Genomic DNA, 19,954 nt, shown 5'->3' on the forward strand with positions numbered 1-19,954 from the left:
GAGCTGTTTCCCTTTTTGTCTGTTACACACTTTCACATACAAGTCTGTATGGATGTACATGTTCACTTGTCTTGGGTAGATACCTACGAGTGACATTGCTGGGTCATGGGGTAAATGTATGTTTATCTTTTTAAGAAATTATCAAGCTGTTTGTCAAGAAGACTGTAGTATTTTACATTGCCACCAGCAATTTATGAAGGTTCTAATTTGTATATCCCTACTCATAGTAACATTTGTTATTGTCTTTTTTACTATGGCCATTTCAGTGGATAGGAAGTGGTATTTCATTGTTGTTTTGGTTTCTATTTCCCTAATACAGTATTTCATTTTAGCAATGTATTTGGATTGCCCTCCCCCATTATTGATGACAGCTCCTTGAGGTTACAAACCACCTTGCACAGTTTTTCCTTAGTATCTAGCACCCTACCTCAAACATAGTACATGTATAACAACTACCTCATGCTTGACATTAAAATATTACACTTGTGAAGGAAGGAGAAAAAATTAGCATTGAGTGTCATTTCTGTGTGTGAAACTTAAAATATATTATCTCATTTAATTCCTCACCTTGAAAAATAAGTCTAAGAAGTGCAAACAGACTCTGAGTTGCCAACTGCTAAAATGCTGAGCAGGGATTTGAACACAGGACTCTATGACTCTGTAACTCTAAAGCCCAGGCCATCTAAGTAAAAAACAGGTAGAGTGTCTACAGGAAACTTTAGAGTAGAAAAGTCTTAGAAGGGTTCCTGGGTAGCTCAGTTGGTTAAGCATCTGACTCTTAACTTCTGCTCAGGTCATGATCTCATGGTTCATGATTTTTGAGCCCCGTCGAACTCCTCACTGACAGTACAGAGCCTGCCTGGGATTCTCTCTCTCTCTCTCTCTCTCTCTCTCTCTCTCTCTCTCTCTCTCTCTCTCTGCCCCTCCCCCACTCACACATGCACGTGCTCTCTCTCCCTCTCTCTCAAAATAAACTTTAAAAAAAAACAGAGAAAAATCTTAGAGCTAGCAGGTGGTTACAATATGGACAATCTTCCCATATTGTTACATACTTAGTATTTCTTTTAGTGACTGTTGCTTTTCCAAGCAACTTTTCTCATATTTGGGGGTGTTTGAGAGTCCATCCAAAAACCCATTAGCCTCTACACTTACATGCATTTGACCTTTGTTTTCCCTCACCAGTGTTCCACGAGCTGTGGGGAAGGCACCCAGACTCGAAGTGCCATTTGCCGGAAGGTGCTAAAAACCGGGGTCTCGGCCATTGTCAATTCCTCCCTGTGCCCTCCCCTGCCGTTCTCTTCATCCATCAGGCCCTGCATGCTGGCAACCTGTGCACGTGAGTATGTCAGAACTCTGGGGATAGGGAGACAGAACCCACGTAGAAGCAGCTGAAGCCACGCAGTAGCCTTCCCTAAACCCAAGACCGGGTGGGAGATTGTCAGGCAGGAAAGCCTGAGGAGGGCAGCAGGCTGGTAAACTCAGCTGGAAATGGAAAAGGAATCTTAATTACACGTGGCCAGGCAGAATTCTCTTCTCGGCTGGAAAAACAGTTTGCAGGGGGTAGAGCAAAGTTCACTTGCTGGCATACAGAGATCTGGAAGCTGGAGTCAGCAGATTACTAATGAAATTGAATGTGGTCCACTCTGGGGTTTTAAAATGCTCTGAACAGATTTGTTCTGTTTAATAGTAATCCCTAGAGTTGTACTACTTCTGGGCTCTTCCCCCCAGGCCCCCACCCCAGAGGCCACTAGGACCTTGGTGCTCTGCAGACCCCAAAGGGTAAACGTGGAAAGGGAGACATTCTCCTTCCCTTTGTCCTCTGCCTCTTTTTATGATTCTTTTCTTTTCTTTTCTTTTCTTTCTTTCATCGTTCTAACGAGAGGAACTGCCTTGCCCCTGGGATCCCCCTCCATCTAGAGCCTGCCTCTCAGCTTCTAGGGGTAGCCAGCCCAGCAGGGTGAGAGCGGGCTGCCCCGCGGCGCCTAATTAGTTCGAGCTTTGCCTGTGCAGCCGCTTGATGGTCCACGGCTGGTAGCCCCTTCCTCCCCGAAAACCTAAGGCGGCCAATGAAGGCCCTGGCCAAAAGCAACTCTGAAGCCGCTTTCTCTCCCTCTTCCCTTGTGTGTGCCTCCTCTGCCTTCCTCTTCGCCCTCTCTCTTGTGCCTGTGTTCGTTGGCTCTCGTTTTCCTCTGCCATTCCTTCTCTTTCTGCCTCTGCCTGGCTTCCCTCGCATTCCTTTCGTTCCAGGGCCCGGACGGCCAGCCACCAAGCACAGCCCTCACATTGCGGCCGCCAGGAAGGTCTACATCCAGACGCGCCGGCAGAGGAAGCTGCACTTTGTCGTGGGGGGCTTCGCCTACCTGCTCCCCAAGACGGCTGTGGTGCTGCGCTGCCCCACGCGGCGCTTCCGCAAGCCCCTGATCACGTGGGAGAAGGACGGCCAGCACCTCATCAGCTCGGCGCACGTCACCGTGGCCCCTTTCGGCTACCTGAAGATCCACCGCCTCAAGCCCTCCGACGCGGGCATCTACACCTGCTCTGCCGGACCCGCCCGGGAGCAGTTTGTCATTAAGCTCATCGGAGGCAACCGGAAGCTGGTGGCCCGGCCCCTGAGCCTCAGGAGCGAGGAGGAGGCCCTCGCGGTGAGGAAGGCCAGCCCAAAGGAGGCCCTGCAGACCCACAAACACCAGAACGGAATCTTCTCTAACGGCAGCAAGGCTGAGAAGCGGGGCCCGGCCGCAGACCCGGGGAGCCGCTACGATGACCTCGTCTCCCGGCTGCTGGAGCAGGGGGGCTGGCCCGGGGAGCTCCTCGCCTCCTGGGAGGTGCAGGACTCCACGGAAAGGAACACGTCTTCCGAGGAGGACCAGAATGCCGAGCAGGCCCTCTGGCACCTGCCCTTCACCATGGTGACCGAGCAGAGGCGCCTGGACGACATCCTCAGGAACCTCTCCCAGCAGCCTGAGGAGCTTCGAGACGTCTACGGCAAGCACCTGGTGGCCCAGCTGGCCCAGGAGATCTTCCGCACCCACCTGGAGCACCAGGACACGCTGCTCAAGCCGTCTGAGCGAAGGCTACCCCCGGTGGCCATCCCCCCTCATAAGCACGTGTCTGGTTTCAGCAGCTCCCTCCGGACCTCGTCCGCTGGGGAGGCCGGGGGTGGCTCTCGCCGGCCCCACCGCAAGCCCACCATCTTGCGGAAGATCTCAGCTGCCCAGCAGCTCTCGGCCTCCGAGGTGGTCACCCACCTCGGGCAGACTGTGGCCCTGGCCAGCGGGACACTGAGTGTGCTCCTGCACTGTGAGGCCGTCGGCAACCCAAGGCCTACCATCAGCTGGGCCAGGAACGGAGAAGAGGTTCAGTTCAGCGACAGGTGAGCCTTGCAGCTACCCGGGTCTGGGAAGGGAAGGGCCAAGGGGCCATATCTCGCCCAAGGTGCTTTATTGGCCCTGCAGGTGGTTCCAAGAGTGGGGCGCAGAGCCCTGGGTTTCAAGGTCCTCTTTTAGCACCAGTAGGGCTATTGAAACAAAGACGAGGTGTTTGGTTTTTCTAAACTGTATTCTGCCCTCTTTATAAGGTAATAGCAACAATGCCTATCCACCCCAAGCCCCATAGGGTCCCAAAGATTAATGAGATACTTTCCAGATAGCTTTGAACTTCTGGCAGAAAGATATCATTCCAGGCCAAGGCATTTTTACATTACTGCTCTGTGAGATGGACCATTGAAAAGCTTATATGTAGGGATACTGTCTCCATGTGTGTGGTCCTCCAGGGCTGGGGAGAGAATGCAGCCAGCACCTGCTGCTCCCTGTGGGTGAGACCATCCTCTGTGTGGGCCAGACAAGGCTGTTTGTTCCAGAAAGCTTTTATTCCCAGTCAGACCTGTGATTAATTATCCTAATACCTCTTGGTGTCTCTGTTTTGATGTGTCCTTACTAGGATGACACCACGTATCACTTACTGGTTTCCTTGGGCCGTAGCCATTCATAATGTAAAATCAGTAGTGGTGGTCGAAGTTATAACAGTAATATTTTAGAACACCGCATGCCAAGAAGCGTGCCACAATTCCTGCATGCATTCTCTTAATCTTTATAGTGGCCCTGACAACAACGATAGCTGCCCTCGAGCAGTGACAGTCTGCCAGGTACATGTGGTGTTGGTGTGCTTTATCTCACCCATTTTCACCGTACCTCTGAGAAGTGGGTACAGTTTTTATCCATATGTTACAGAAGAGGAAACAAAGTCTAGGAACTTGCTGAAGATCACAATTATTGGGTGGCAGGGCCAAGACACGTGATGCTAATAAGATAGGCAATCAATGGAAGAATCGTAGACTCTGGGTAAGAGAGGACTCTGGGCAGTCCTCCAGCCCAGAGACCTTGTTGTACATTTTTATCTTCTCTGAATCCATGTAGAATGCCCTTTTCATTAAATATACTTCTAAATACTATTCTTTGGTAATCCTCTTCCCTAGTTTTCTAGCTTTGGGTAAGGATGGAACGAAGGCAGGATTTGTTGTGCCAAGCGGTTTGCCAGGTTTCTCTAAATGTGACTGCACCTGTTAGGCTACCTGTCAATCTGCAAGACTGACATTATCCTCCAGTGTCACATAGAAAATCAAGCTTTACCAGCTCTCTCAAGAAAACCATGCTTTAGTAAGAGCCGGGCCAAGGATTCAATATCAAGTTTACTTGAGTCCAAAGAGTACACAGCTCTGTCTACTCTTCTGAGACTTGGTGAAAAAAAGTGACTTTGTCTAGCCTGCCCACATCTTTTGTGCCTTTGAAATGTCAATAATATTGCCTGTCAGCCTTACAGTACTTACAGACCAAACAGTTAATAACAATACTAAGTGTTTTTTCTGTGTACTTTTAGTAGATGCCAGACACTGTGCTCAGTGCTTTATGGGCACTATCTTGTTTAATCTTCAAAAAAGAAAAAAACCCTAGGGGGTAAATACTATTGTTGTTACCATATCAACGAAAGAAAGCTGAGGCACAGATGTGAGACCCCCACAGAAGCACTGGAGAGAGGGTTTGAATGCAGGCAGCATGCCTTGAGAACCTCTCCTCTTGTTTGCTTCTTGGTCCTCCCCAGCTCATACTTTCCTTGACCGCTTGATTGCTATGATTCTTGCTGTGATTTCTTTCAAGAAGTCTTTTACAACAAATTTTGGGGTCAGGCTAAAGTTGGAGTAAATCCGCTTGAGGTCACTGGGTCAGTAAGAGGTAGCCCCCGTGTCAAACCCCCAGGATGTTGGGTATAGGGGAAGAGTGGTGCCCTGGTACTCGGGGCGGGGGGGGGGGGGGTGGTGTGCACTGGAATTCCTCTTTTTTAGTGCACCTGTCACACCCACTGTGACCAAATCATGCCATCTTCTCCACCAGCCAATCAGCTTCTCAAGTGTAGGTAACATTTTATTGCCCAGGATTATACTACTGGAATTGAAGGGAGTAGCAGTTGGCTGTGCATGTGGAACATGCTTTTCAGAGATGAGAAAACTGAGGCCCGGGGTAGTTTGGGAGCTTCGCAGTGTTGGCTAGATAGTAAAAGGCAGAATCAAGAGGGCAGATTCGAACCCCGTTCTGCCCAACTCAAGCCCATGGTGTTTTGAGTGAATGAGTAACTTCATGCTTCCACTCATCTGTACTTGGCTCAGGATGCTAAGTTGCCTCAAGACCCTTGCTATTTTTTACCAGCTCTTTCCAGGGTCCCTTACTTCTTCCTAAAAGCCGTAGACAGGTAAGCTGTTGGGAAGGGGGAAAGGGGTCATCAGGACTCTGTTGTGCCTGAAACTGCAGGGAGAACATTGAGCCCATGGCTTACTCAGAGGTCGTGACAATTTCCTTGAGTGCTAGATACTTTTTATGAAGGCCAAGGATCACAGCCCATCTGGATCACCTGGTGACTGAAGGAGGGCTTCAGAAGGAGTCAGATGGGCACTGAGGGCTTCAGGCTGATCTTTGAAAGACCCTTCACTTTGTATGGCCTTAGTCCCTTCATTTCAAAAGTGGGGAGGGACAGGGCATCTGGATGGCCCAGTTGGTTAAGTGTCCAACACTTGGTTTCAGCTCAGATCTTGCAGTTCCTGAGTTCAAGCCCTGCATTGGGCTCTGTGCTAGCAGTGCAGAGCCTGCTTGGGATTCTCTCTCTCTCTCTCTCTCTCTCTCCCTCCCTCCCTCCCTCCCTCCACCCTTCCCCCACTTAAGTCTCTGTCTTTCTCAAAAATAAATAAACTTAAAAAAAAAAAGTGGAGGAGGGGGAGAGGCTGTACCAGATCATCTCTGAGGTCCCTTCTACCTCCTTTACTCATTTACAAAAGACCACAGAAGATAAAAACCAGTATCTAGTGGGGAGCAGGAAGAGCCTTGAGTACAATAACTTCAAGCTTTGTTGCAGCTTTTTCTGAGCTCCACAAAATGGGGGTACACTGATTGCACGAGCTTGGGATGTGTTCACTTGAAGCTAAACAGATGTATTTACTGCTGGATTTTACCTCTATTTTTTTTAATATCGTGCTTGATATTTTTTCTTGTTTTTATTGTAAAAGTAATAAAGGGTCTATAAAACAATTCAAATAATACCTAAATCTATAAAGTACAAATACAAGTCTCCCTCATCCTCTCACTTCTGTTCCCCAGAGTCTGTCTCTCTCAATAATCTGGTATACATCCTTTTGGAATTTTTATATATTTTATTGTATTATATATAAAACACATACACACACATATGATTTGGTTTTTTAATGGGATATTACTCATGTTTAGAAATTTGACGTGGTTTCTACTCAACAACATGTCTAGGAGACATTTCATTATAGTATGTAGAGATCCGTATCACCATTTTTAATGGCTGATTACTGTTCCCGAGTGCATTGAACTATCCCCCAATTGAAAATTATTTTGGTTTTTCCATTTTTTTAACTCCTTTAAGCATTCCAGCATGTGCTGTGACTTTCCAAGTGAACAATAGAGTATGCATGATTTTCCACATAGTTCTTTGATCAATGAACAATTTTCTGCCCCAGCCATCTCCAGGATACCAAGAGCTCTTGAAATACCACCTAGGAAACATTACTGTCACCTTTAAATTTTCACCTCCTCGGGTGTGCACCTGGGTGGCTCAGTTGGTTAAGTGTCCAACTTCGGCTCAGGTCATGATCTCACAGTTCATGGATTCGAGCCCCACGTCGGGCTCTGTGCTGACAGCTTGGAGCCTGGAACCCACTCCAGATTCTGTGTCCCCCTCTCTCTCTGCCCCTCTCCTGTTCATGTTCTTTGTCTCTTTCTCTAAAATAAAATAAACATTAAAAAAAATTTAGTTTTCACCTCCTTGGGTATTGAGAATCTGACCCTAATGTCTTTATGATGAAGAGCGTGCAGTGGAATCTTGCTAGAAAAAGACACATGGAAGCCAGGTGCTGCAGATGCACTAGAGGTGTAGACGAAGACAACAGAGGGCCAGTCCTGGCTCTTCAAAGTCACCAGGACATTGGTGGGAGTGTGGATGAGGAGTAGCATTAAGAGGGATCACACGTGAGGGGTACAGACAAAAAGTTTTACAGTTTGGGCCACTCTCAAGATTTTTCTAGATCTAGCCTTAACAGAGCTTTCTGATGCAAGTTAATGGCACACCGTAAGGAAAATTAGAGATTTCAGATTCTGATCTCTGACGTCATAATTTCTCCATTTAACTTAGCTGGCCAGTAAGAAATATGGCTGGAGCTTCATTTTCTGTACAGTTTTCCGAGTCCTGTTTGAGAAAAGAAAGTGAATATATCTGCACAGAGCACACAGGCACAGAGCCGCCATTGGGACTGCTTTGCTATGGGCTGTTGGTGACCTCTCTGTGTTGGGTTTCATTGCTTGTCATCATTCCTATGTCCGGTAGCAGTTCAGAAATGCTCATTTATTTTCCAACAGAGACGTGCTGAAATGCCCACTGTTATAGTTCCGTTAGTCTGTTTTTGCTTAGTACCAAATCCATCTTTCTGAAAGAATCTGCAAGATTCAGCTGGCTATTGGTCTGTATGACTTTGCAGTGTATTAAACTATACTCTCAGTAGCCTGAGCCAGCAAGATAGGTCAAGAGAGGAGGAAAGTAACTGAAGACAAGTCTACCACATCTTTGGCTTTTAAATATGCCAAAGTTTTATCTGAAAGAAATTCATTATATGAAATAATCACTATCAATTTGGTACTACTGTATCTCATCATACATATAATTTACTAGTTGAAATGAATTTACGTGATTCTTAGAAGCACATGCCAGCTTCTCAAGCAATAGTTTTATGGGATGTCTCTGAATGTATTAGGACAGACTGGTTCATCATAATCCCTGCTTCTCCCTTATTTCACAAATATTTCCGTGCATACTTGGACCAGGCCCTACGTTAGATACTGGGGATAGAGAAAAAGAAGACTCATTCCCTGTCAAACTGAAAGTCTCATATGGAAGCCAGAGAAGTAAATGCAGTGCTTAAGTGCTAAAAGATGGTATAGGTATTTATTCATCCCATAAGCATTTATTAATCTACCTATTATGTGCCCCCCACACACCTAGCCACTGGGAGTATTGTGAATGAAAAAGTCTGCGTCCCCTAGCAATTTACATGCATTTAGATTTCTGCTCAAATTTCTGCGTCAGAAAGACCTTCTGACGGTCACTGTTCAGAAGAGCACTCCTCATCACCCCTTATCCCTTTAACTTTGCTGTTTTAGTCACAGAATTTTATCACCATCTGATGTATATTGATTTGTTGATTGCCTGCCCATAAGGGTGGAGACTTTCTTTACTGCCATATCCCCAGTGCTAGGAATAGTGCCTGGTACCAAACAGGTACTGAGCAAATAGTGAACGAATGAATGAATGATTGGAGTAAGACAATAAATGCAGAAAAGTACACAAGAAAAGCATCAGGTGGTGATATGTTTGGGACAGAAAATTGAAATGGGTGATAGGGAGTGATTTGGTGGCCATGTTAGATGGGTGTTCTGAGGTTATTGGTAAGCCAAGATGTGAATGATGACCAGTGTCTAGCAATATGACATCAGGAGGAAGAGCACTCCTGGACAAGGGGAAAGCAGTGGAAAACCCCCGAAGTGAAGAGAGTTTGGTGTGTTGAAGAAATCCCCCAAAAAAGTTCATTTGGCTGGGCTGTGGTAGGCAGAAGGTAGAGGTGATATGGGATGAGGCCATAAGGCTAACCAGGGACCTCAAGAAGGAATCTAGCTTTTAGTCTGAGTATCAGAGGGAGGTTTTGGAGGATATTAGGCGGGAAAGTAAAATGATCTAATTTCCATTTGTAAAGACTCACACTGGCTCCTTTGTGGCAAGTGGATTGTAGAGGAGCATGAGTGGAAGTGGTAAGGTCTCCTCTCCAATCACCCCTTCAACTCCACAAATACATGTGTGGCATCAGATACAGTGGTAGGCACCAGTGAGACTATAAATAAAAGCCACTGTTCTCCAGAAGCTAAGAAACATCAAAGGGCTGGTGTGGAGTCAAATACCTTGGCCCCTGAGTTTGTTTTAAACTCCAATGGGCAGAATACTTCTCTTAAAACTTCTAAACGTTTAGAAGCTCTGACTAGAGGAGTTGCCAAGTTCAGTGTGCACAGTAATCACCAGGACCTTGTTAGAAATGCAGATTCGCACATCCTACCCTACCCCAGAAACACCTTCTACAGCAAAGCCCCAGAATTCATACTTTACAAGCACCACAGGTGACTCTGAGGCTGGAGGCTCAAGGACCATCTTTAAGAAGCATGTTGAGAGAGAAAAGGGGAGGAAGGTGCACTTCCTAGTAGCACTTGCTTTTAATTCTGTTAAAAGATCTGGTGGAGGGGCGCCTGGGTGGCGCAGTCGGTTAAGCGTCGGACTTCAGCCAGGTCACGATCTCGCGGTCCGTGAGTTCGAGCCCCGCATCGGGCTCTGGGCTGATGGCTCAGAGCCTGGAGCCTGTTTCCGATTCTGTGTCTCCGTCTCTCTCTGCCCCTCCCCTGTTCATGCTCTGTCTCTCTCTGTCCCAAAAATAAATTAAAAACGTTGAAAAAAAATAAATAAAAATTAAAAAAAAAAAAGATCTGGTGGAGACAGAACTCAACATTGAGGTGACACTTAGGAATTCCAGGCACCCTCCCTGCCCCCTGACTTCCCTCACAGACTCCCACCAACCCACACACTTTCACATGGGTTGGATTGAATTCACACCAGGCCTTGGACTTGAGGCAAACTGCATAGTACCTGTGTGTGTGAAGGGAGCAGACATGTGGAAGTTAACAGGCTCCAAATCTGCCAGTTTTCAGGGAACATTCTGGACTGGCTAGAGGTTGAAATAACCAAGTGTGGCTACCTGGTTCAGCCTGAGAACAAAAAAGAACTGGGCTTTCCAGCACGGCCATGGGGAGTAAGTTAGAAACTTGTTTTCAAGGGGCTGCGATGCCACTTGATTTAGAAAACAAGAGAACTCTGCCCTATTCTCTCTTTGCTTTCATTGCTGAATCCTTAGCTCTGTGGACCTGTAATTGACTGGTTTCACCATATTGCTGCCCTACAATGTCCACCAAGAAAGAAGTATTGTAGCTTCACCTCATGGGTCTCATGCACTAATGGTACCTGAGTGGTTTATAAACATTAATATGATAGCCCTGGAGTAGCCAGCCTATACCCTGGAAATATTTTGCATATAGGTGGCTATCTTAGGTGCCCCCCAGCATTGTTAATTATGATTTTTAAGTACCACCTAATATTCTCCCTCAGTTTATTATAGAGTTGGCTTCTCTTGGTCCACCTCATATTCTTTTTTCTTTTCGTAGTTCTAAGACTTAAATATATGGCATTATCTTTATTTTTTTCTCCAAATTTTTACTTACATTCTAGTTAGTTAACATACAGTGTAATATTAGTTTCAGGTTTAGAATCCAGTGATTCATCACTTACATACAGTACCTAGTGCTCATAACAACAAGCGCACTCGTTAATACCCATCACCTATTTCACCCATCCCCCACCCTCCTCCCCTCTAGCAACCCTCAGTTAGTTCTCTATAGTTAAGAGTCTATTTCTTGGTTTGTCTCTCTTCCCCTCCCCCCATGTTCATTTGTTTTGTTTCTTAAATTCCACATAGGAGTGATATCAAATGGTATTTGTCTCTCTCTGACTGACTTATTTCATTTAGCATAATATATTCTAGCTCCATCCATGTTGTGGCAAATGGCAAGATTTCATTCTTTTTTTATGGCTGAATAATATTCTATCATATATATATACCACATCTTTATCCATTCATCAGTCCATGGGCATTTGGGCTTTCAATACTTTGGCTTGTGTTGATAATGCTGCTATAAACATTTGGGTGCATGTATCCCTTCAAATCAGTATTTTTGTATTCTTTGGGTGAATACCTAATAGTGCAGTTGCTGGATCATAGGGTAATTCTATCTTTACCCTTTTGAGGAACCGCCATACTATTTTCCAGAGTAGCTGCACCAGTTCAAGAAGAAGAAAGTGGTATCCGAAAACATTTCTTATCTGATCTCTGAGTAGCATTCCATAGAAGGCTAAGCACTTCTTCCTAAAAACACATGCTGGCTTCTTCAGAAACCACACACACTTGGTTTGCTTCCTACTTCTCTGGCTATTCTTTTTCAGTCTTTGTGCATTTTTCTTCCCCTGCCTGCCTCCTATCTACCCTCTTGGGAGTCTCACTCTCTTCCCCTGGATGCTAATGATTCTCATGTGTCTAGCACCAGCCCGAATCTCTCTTCTGAGTCTTATGCACAGCTGCCTACTGGACATCCTTACCAGATGCCCCACAAAGATGTCAACTTTGTATATCTAAAACTAAACTCCTGAATCCCTATCCTAGGAAAGTGTACTCCCACCTATCCAGCTTCCCAAGGCAAAATATTTTTATTTCTAGACTGTTCTTATTCCTCAGTGGCTCTTTCATTCATTCCTCCACTTTTCTCTGTTTTCACTGCCTCTACTTTGCTTTACCCTTGTCCACTCTAGATGATTCCAACAACCCTCTAATTCTGTATTTGCCTTTTCTAGACCAGGGGTTGGCAAATTATAGCCAGTGGCTCTTATGTTTTTTAAAGGGTTATTAAAAATGGCTTTTAAAAATGTTATTCAAAGAGCTGTTGAAATTGAGCCCAGAGTTTTTGGGTCAGCTTGCTCAAGGTTTCACACTTGGTAAGTGGTAGAGCTGGTATTTGAACCCAGGTTATTGAAGGGTTATTAAAAGAAGGGTTTTAAATTTTTAAGGGGTTATTAAAACAAACTAGAAATAAAATATACAGCAGATACTATAGGTGGCCCTCAAAGACTAAAATATTTACTGTCTTGTTACAGAAAAAATGTATTGACTCCTGCTCTAGATCATTTGATATGCTACTGCCAGAGTATCTTTCTAGCAAACCTGTCTATGCAGCTTTCATGCTTAAAATTCTTTTAATGGCTTGCCATCACTTGAAGAATAAGTTCCAAGTGACTTTGTATGATGTGCAACACCTTTTGTCATCTGACATTTGTCTCCCTCACTCGTTTCATCTCTTACCATCTCTTACACTCCCCCCATCTCACCCCTCTGAGCTATGCCTTTCACCAGTACCCAGTTACTTGCTGTTTATGAATTTGCCTGGGCTTCAGATTTACCTCATCCTACCCTTCCTTACCAGAAGCCTAACCCTAAGGCTCAGTTGAGCTGGCATAGTAGAACTTGGATTTGAACCCAAAGTGACCCCCTACATGACCCACATAGTACCCTACACATTGTACTCTGTCTCAGATCACCCTACCACTGTGTGTTAGAATTCCTTATTTGTTTTTCCACAATACCTTCTGGATTATGGGCAGAAGGCAGATATTCTTCTTCAAGGGCAGATATTTAAGAGTGTATGTTAATTTCTGCACAATTCCAAGAACACATTAGACACTCAACAGATGATAAAATGATGGATGAATGAATTTTAAAAATGATGAACACTAGTGATTAGCAGGGAGTTTTCCTAATCACTGGAGACTATAGACTATATGGTTTTGCATAATCTGAACTTCCAGTCTTTAATATGCAATTATAGCAGAGTTCCAGAGTGGTACCCACTCCCAATTAAACATTTCTGCCCTGCCCACATCTTCTCCATTAGAGAAGTGTCAGGAAACCCTAAGGTTCTGTGTCACACAACTGTACAATTTGAAAAGGATTGCTGTAGAAGAATAAGTACAGAGAATAGGGGCACCTGGGTGGCTCAGTCAGTTGAGTGCCTGACTCTTGATTTTGGCTTAGGCCATGATCTCATGGTTCGTGGGGGTTAAGCCCCACACCGGGCTCTGCACTGATGGCATAGAGCTGCTTGGGATTCTCTCTCTCCCTCTCTCTCTGCCCTTCCTCCACTTGTGTGCATGCTTTCCCTCCCTCAAAATAAATAAATAAACTTTTTTAAAAGTTAAAAAAAATAAGTACAGAGAATAAATACCTTGTGGCATCCTATCTCCCATCACATCTAGGCCAATGAAGAAATCATCATCATCATCAACATTTATTAACCACTTGCTTTGAGCGAGGTGCTGTTCTGAGTGTTTTACAGGTCTTCCTTTATTCTTATAATAATGCTTTGAGGTTACTATCCCAATTTTACAAATGTTGAAATTGAAGCATAGAGATGTTAGATTAACTTGCCCAAAGTTTCACACTTAATAAGTAGTGGAGCTGGGATTTAAACCCAAGGAAGTATGGCTCCAGGGACTATTTCTTTGTATTGATATTAACCTTAGTTGAATACATGGACTTGGCCATTGTTTTAAGAAGAAGCCACTGGGGTCAGCTAGATCTAGCATAAGTTAACATTCTGTCTTCTAGCCAGCTGGCTTGCAATCCGTGAGCCTTCATTTTTATTTTGGCACATCTGTTTTAGGGAAAGCCTTTCTTCTATTTTCTATTGCTCTACCTTTACACACACTTTCCCATATAAATATGCACAGTACTGGGCACATAATAGGTGCTCAGTAAGCACTGTAATCATGACATATGTATTTGCATCTCTGTGTATGTTTACAGTGTTTATGGCCTGTGCACATGTGTGTCTAGAGACCTAGACCAAAAAGCAAGCTGAAACTAAACTGTTCCTTGCTTTTCAGTTACTCTGTACAAACACTGAACGCTTAGTGGGCCCTCCTAGACTTCATCACATTGAGCTGAAACTCAGGCAGAAGCTAACTCCAGTTTGCATTTGGATGGAGTGTAACGCTAGCCAAAGAATCTCACAAGTAACTCTTCCCCACATCTAATACCAGGAGGCTCATGTAATATGGACAGATGTACATTCAGCGTTCCTATGTCTGAACCCAAATCCGGAAACACTACCTGTAAGGACACTGCTGATTTCCTTATAGAAAAGAAAAGCCAGATTCTCTAAACTAGGTGCTGGAAGTACAATTACCACATTGGGGGGAAAGCTGGCTGAAGATTGATCCTTTTCTCTGAGAAAATCTAAATGTTGCTGATAGCCCACACTGGCAGAGAAGTCTTGATTTGCCATTCAACACTCTGGCCCAGGGGTGAGCTACAGTCAACATAATATACATAGTTCAGTTAATATAAGCCTTAAAGCATCTAAACAAGCCTTTCCTAAAAGTTACGGGATTTTTCAAAGGAATGAAGATGAACATGAAGAATAATATGAAATTAGATACTTTGAAGAAAACACTGATTCCTTTTTAAGGGTGGGAAGTGACTCACATGTGATAATCTATCTACATGGAATCATAGGGAAAGGGCTAATGTCAAGGAGTTTCTGCCTTTTAACCCCTAAGCCTGTCCCTGTTTTCCTTCTATTCAGGGTCTGCCTGATTCATGCTGGTCATTTCTGACCTACCCTACCCCCCTCCTTGGTCAGGAAGAGCAGCCGGGTGGTTCATCAGTTAACACAGAGGGCAGCCCACAGTGGTAGAAGGACAGTAGGGCAAGAGCAACTTAGGCTGGAATTCCTGTTCTGCCACTTAGTATCCATGTGAGCCCTCTTTAACCCCTCGGAACCTTGGTTTTCTCATTACTAAATTAAAACGATTATACCCACCCTACAGAAGAGCAAGAATATGAAGAACATATAGAATCTGTAAAGTGCCTGACATACAATGGATGCTCATACGTCAGCATCTATAATCATATATAGAGATATAATCATAGAGAGAGATACATAGATAGAAGGTCATTATATCATACCATCTTCCAGGACATCACAAAATAAGGAGCTTTATTCTCATTTTGAGGAACTAGGGAACAACCTAGGCAGTTGTTCAAAGAGATGAGATAGAAAGGTATGAAGGAAAACATAGTGTGATAGGGAATTAGCCTAAATCCAGGCAAAAGGGGAGAATGCTTATATTCTTCTGACATTTTTTTGCTATTGTTTCTGGTCTGGTAGAAAAGAGAAATGTGTATGCTCTCTATGCTTATACTTCCCAGACAGTTTTGGACAACTTTCCAAAATGGTGTTGAATAGGAGATGAATTAAGGAGTACTTGGAAGCCTTTGGCCTGGGCAACACAGAGTATTTACAGATGGAAACTTCTCAGAATGGAGGAGAGAATCAAATGGGAAATGCCTCCAGGGTCAATTTGAGAACCACAGTTGTGAATAACGCTATATGTAAAAGTCATAAGCATATGAAATGCAGTTTCCAAGTTTGCAGAGACTATAAAAACTGGGAGCAGGGCAGATAGGGAGAGAAGAAACCAGTTTTAGTTTGGTTTGGCTTGTTTCCTTTGTAGAACTAAAGGAAGTGGGGATAACAAATGTTTTTCCCAGTTGAAAACTATAGGAATAGTAAGTCAGAGGAAAGGGGGCTATCCCAGTAAATACCTGGGTCTCGGGGGGGGTGGGGGGAGAAGTATTGAAGGTCAATGCAAGGGTCACAAGAGCATCAGAGGACACAAGATCGTGACAACCAGGTGGCACAAATGAAGCTTAGAGTCCAGCCTTCTCTGTTCCCCAAAAGGTTAGGAGGTCTCCAAAGATCCCTCTAGCATTTATTCTTCTTAGAAAAAATGGTCCTAGAAAAAGGCAGAGTTCCGATAAAGTGGTTAACGTGGTTATATAAATGAGGAAGGCACTGAAACAAACCTGAAGTGAAAATTCCTCCATGTTCTAGGTCAGAGCCAGCAAACCCTTCTAGTAAAGGGCCAGATAATAAACGTTTTAGGCTTTGCAGGCCATCCTATCTTTGTCCCAACCATTCATTTCAGCCATTGTACCCTAAGAGCAGTAATAGAAAGCACTTAAATGAGCATGCTGGTGTTCCAATAAAACTCTGTTGACAAAAGCAGGTGGCAGCTGACCAGAGTTTGATCCCTCTCCCAGGCCAAGAGGAAATCAAGTCAGAGTCATTTCATGCATAGCTTGACAGTTTGAAATGAATTACCCAGCTAGCAAATAAAACTACAAGTATTAGCAAATTCAAGATTTCATGAGTTTCTGAAGAGAAAGATGTTGAAGAGTTTGGCAGAAAGTACTAGGACAGGGTTAAGAATGTGTGGTCAGGTGGCCTTTCCCATTCCAAGAATATTTTCTATACTTCCACCTGGAGCAACCCTGAAGCTTCCAGCATCAAATAACTTTTAGTTGGCAATTACATTAAAAACAGCCAAGGTTATAAAAAGTTGCCCTAGCCAAATGGTGATATGAAACTCTTCGTGAACCTCAAATCGGTTCCCCAAAATATCTGTACAAAACAAAACTCTCCCTTGCAAGTCTCTAGGCTACTATAATTTTTGGTTTCAGAAAAAAAAAATTCTTGCTCACAGAGGAGGTCTTCTCACAGCATTCTTTTTTTCCTCCAGCTTCAAGCTATTTAAAATCTAGAATATTCTTGTGAGTGATTATCCATTGCCCTGAGTAACTACAAACTTTGGCATAAATTACCCCCCCCCCAACAAAAATGAGGCCAAACCACATGCCTTCTAGTTATTTAAAATCCAGAATATTCTTGTTAGTTATTGTCTATTTCCCTGAGTAACTACAAACCTTGGCACAAATTACCCCCACCAAAATGAAGCCAAACCACTTGGCTTACTATTAGGCCCCAGTGGATTCCTGGATATGGTCAGTTTTTTTAAGGGTCAAAGTTCACTCCCCATTCCTGATTCCACCATGCACTAGCTGAGCAAGTTGCTTACCTTCTCTGAGCTTTTGCTTTCTCTCTCAAAAGGGATAAAAATATCAATCTAATAGGATGACATAATAAAATTGTAGAAAGCTTATACACTTGTCTAATAAGTAACAGCCCCCACTGTCCCTTTGTGCTAGATTTAATTATCCTAATCTAAAAAATTTCTAGGCAGAGAAAAAAAAACCACCTGCATTTCAGAGTAAGTAAGAGTCCTCAGCATCTTTTCCTAAGAGTTTGGAGCTGATGTTCTTTACACAGCTGGCTTTCACTTCATGTATTTCCTTGTAGACTTGCTTTTTACCAAATCTCATTCTTTTACTCATTATTTATATACTTTTTTTTTTTTTGCAGTTGCAGGATTCTGGCTTTTTTTTAAGCATTCTAAGATTTCAGCATTTGGTTAATAGTGTTAAAGCAGTTATGAAAATAAGTAGTTGTACTTATTCAGAAATTTTGGAGTCAAGAATAGAACTGAGATGGTTGCCAAGCTGACATGCCATGTGACCTCAGTCTCTGCTCCTCCTTTCCACCCCCAGTGCTACCACCAAGGTAAAGGCATTGTGGCTCAGTCCCTGCTCATTCACACACAAAAAAACCCTTGTCCACCCACTTCCACGTGCCTGGTTTTATTCCTTGAAACCTCTACATTTCTCAGTCATTTACCCTTGTCAGAACAGTTCCTCACAGCATCCAAAATACATAGGCTCAGACATGAAGAGTGAATGATAACAGTGATGGTCATGTCAATAACAACAACAACCTGTATTTCCATAGGTTTTAACACATTGGGCAATCATTTGCTTTGTTTTTGTTTTGTTTAATATAATTTATCGTCACATTGGCTTAGATACAACACCCAGTGCTCATCCCAACAGATCATGTGCGATCTTTAAATACCTGAGCACAGGTAGAATAGTCCCAACAATCTTAGATAGGTGCTATAATTCTCCTCATTCTATAGGTAAGGAAACTGTGACATTCAGAAGTTAAGAAATGACTTGCCCAAGGTTACAAAGTGACTAAGAGTAAAGCTGGGGTTGGAACCCAGGCAGCTTGCCTGCAGAGTCTATTCTCTTAACCACTATGCTATATTGTCAGCATGATCATATTTAGCTCCATTATTCTGAAGTCTCTATCCAGCATGATAGCACTGTGCTAGGGAACTATTGAAGAGGGAACTATGAAAGAGGTAAAAAACTCTCAGCCCTTGAAGTATTAGTTTACCACCTAACTGAAAAAATGAGACCTTGTAGAGTAGAAAGTTTTTGTAGTACAGCTCAGAACAACTCTGGATGATCAGGAAAGGAAGAAATTCTTGTGGACAGTGGTAACACAAGTGGTAAAACTTGACTCATTCTTAACTGAAAGGGAGAATTTGGAAGGAGAGATGGGAGGAGAAAGAGCATGAATTCAGCCCCAAGCTAATGACAAGGAGAGCCAAAGAGGCCATCTTGACTAGAGCAACAAGTTTCTGCTGGGATGCGGGACAGGTTAAGTTTGCAAGGATGAGAGGAAGATACTGTTCTAAAGAGAAAGAATGTACCTATGATTTCCAGCATCCAGTCCTGTGTTGAGACCTAAAATGGGTCTAAGAATGCTTGTTTATCAGAGGTACATGGGTGGCTTGGTCTGACTCTAGATATCAGGGTTATGAGTTCAAGCCCTGCATTGGGCTCTATGCTGGACATGAAGCTTACTTAAAAAAAAATTTTTTTTTTAAATGCTTGCTTGTCATGGTGGGAGGCCTGAGATGGTACAACATCGTGGCCTGTGTCGCCAATGGCTGTTTCTGTGTCCAGACCTTTAAAATTTCCTCTCAAAAAGGAGTTCCAAGATGATAACATAGGTGACTACCACCTGAATCATTTTTAAAAAATACCAATTTGTTAAATGCATTTGACGTTGAAGCTTATTTATTTTACTTACAAAACCATAAGAATGGGTCTCCTTCCTTTGACTCTTATAAGAATTGTCTGAGGTCAGTATTATCCTCCATTTGCAGAAAGAACTTAAAGGCTCAGAGTTGAAAAGCTTACCCATGACCTCCACATGACTCTGTCTCTCTTGATTGAAATCAGAACCCTTCCTCTCCATAGCAGCTAGACGTGGTTGGTCATGGAGGTCACTTTGAGAGATGGGCCTGCACAAGACCGTAGTGTTCCACAGCTAAACCAAGGATTCAGAGGAAGGCATCATGATACCACCCCACTCTCAGAATTGCTAGAAGCTTTCTTTTAGACCCCCAGAGCCGCCTCCTTTTCAAATAAGAGTACTTTCTCACTGACCATTACAAATGCAGAGGAGACAACTTCACTTCAAGGAGCTTGTCCTTGATAGGACTGGCCCATGGACACTTTGTCCATATCGTACTCACAAGGTTTATCAGGGCCATACTTCTGTAACTATAGTAATTATTTTTACTCTCTCAGCTGCTCCTTCATTGCTAGAATGCTTGAGAAGACATTCTGTCACAAAGAAGCTTACAAGGCCACCAGAAAAGCAAATTCCTTTATTTTCTGGCTAACACTATGACCAAAGAAATAAAGCAGTTAAGTTTTAGCTCATTAAACCAAAAGGGAAGTGGGGTATGGGTATGGGAGAAAAGCAGCTAGTATTAATATGCCTAATGTGACCACAGGACCATTTTCTATGTAGGCCTTAATTATGCCCCATTTCATGTCCCCTCATTCTCTGATTCCTTAAATTCCAAAACAACCCCAGAGAAATCTTTCTGGTTTTGCTTGGAAAGCAGCACTATGTTTCTGTGCCTGTGCATTCTAAAA

General features: G+C 43.7%; 1 protein-coding gene across 6 annotated transcripts in view; it reads left to right on the top strand.

Moving 5' to 3' along the window:
- ADAMTSL1 (ADAMTS like 1) overlaps positions 1-19,954 on the top strand; it is an 890,060-nt gene that overhangs the window by 763,938 nt on the left and 106,168 nt on the right. For all 6 annotated transcript variants that reach the window (XM_043567319.1, XM_043567318.1, XM_043567320.1 and 3 more), the window contains 2 exons: positions 1,183-1,336; positions 2,248-3,373. In XM_043567319.1, coding sequence (XP_043423254.1) covers positions 1,183-1,336; positions 2,248-3,373 — 1,280 coding nt within the window. The remainder of the gene's footprint in view (positions 1-1,182; positions 1,337-2,247; positions 3,374-19,954) is intronic.

This window comes from Prionailurus bengalensis, chromosome D4 (assembly GCF_016509475.1).
Source record: "Prionailurus bengalensis isolate Pbe53 chromosome D4, Fcat_Pben_1.1_paternal_pri, whole genome shotgun sequence".
NCBI classification, from domain to species: Eukaryota; Metazoa; Chordata; class Mammalia; order Carnivora; family Felidae; genus Prionailurus; species Prionailurus bengalensis.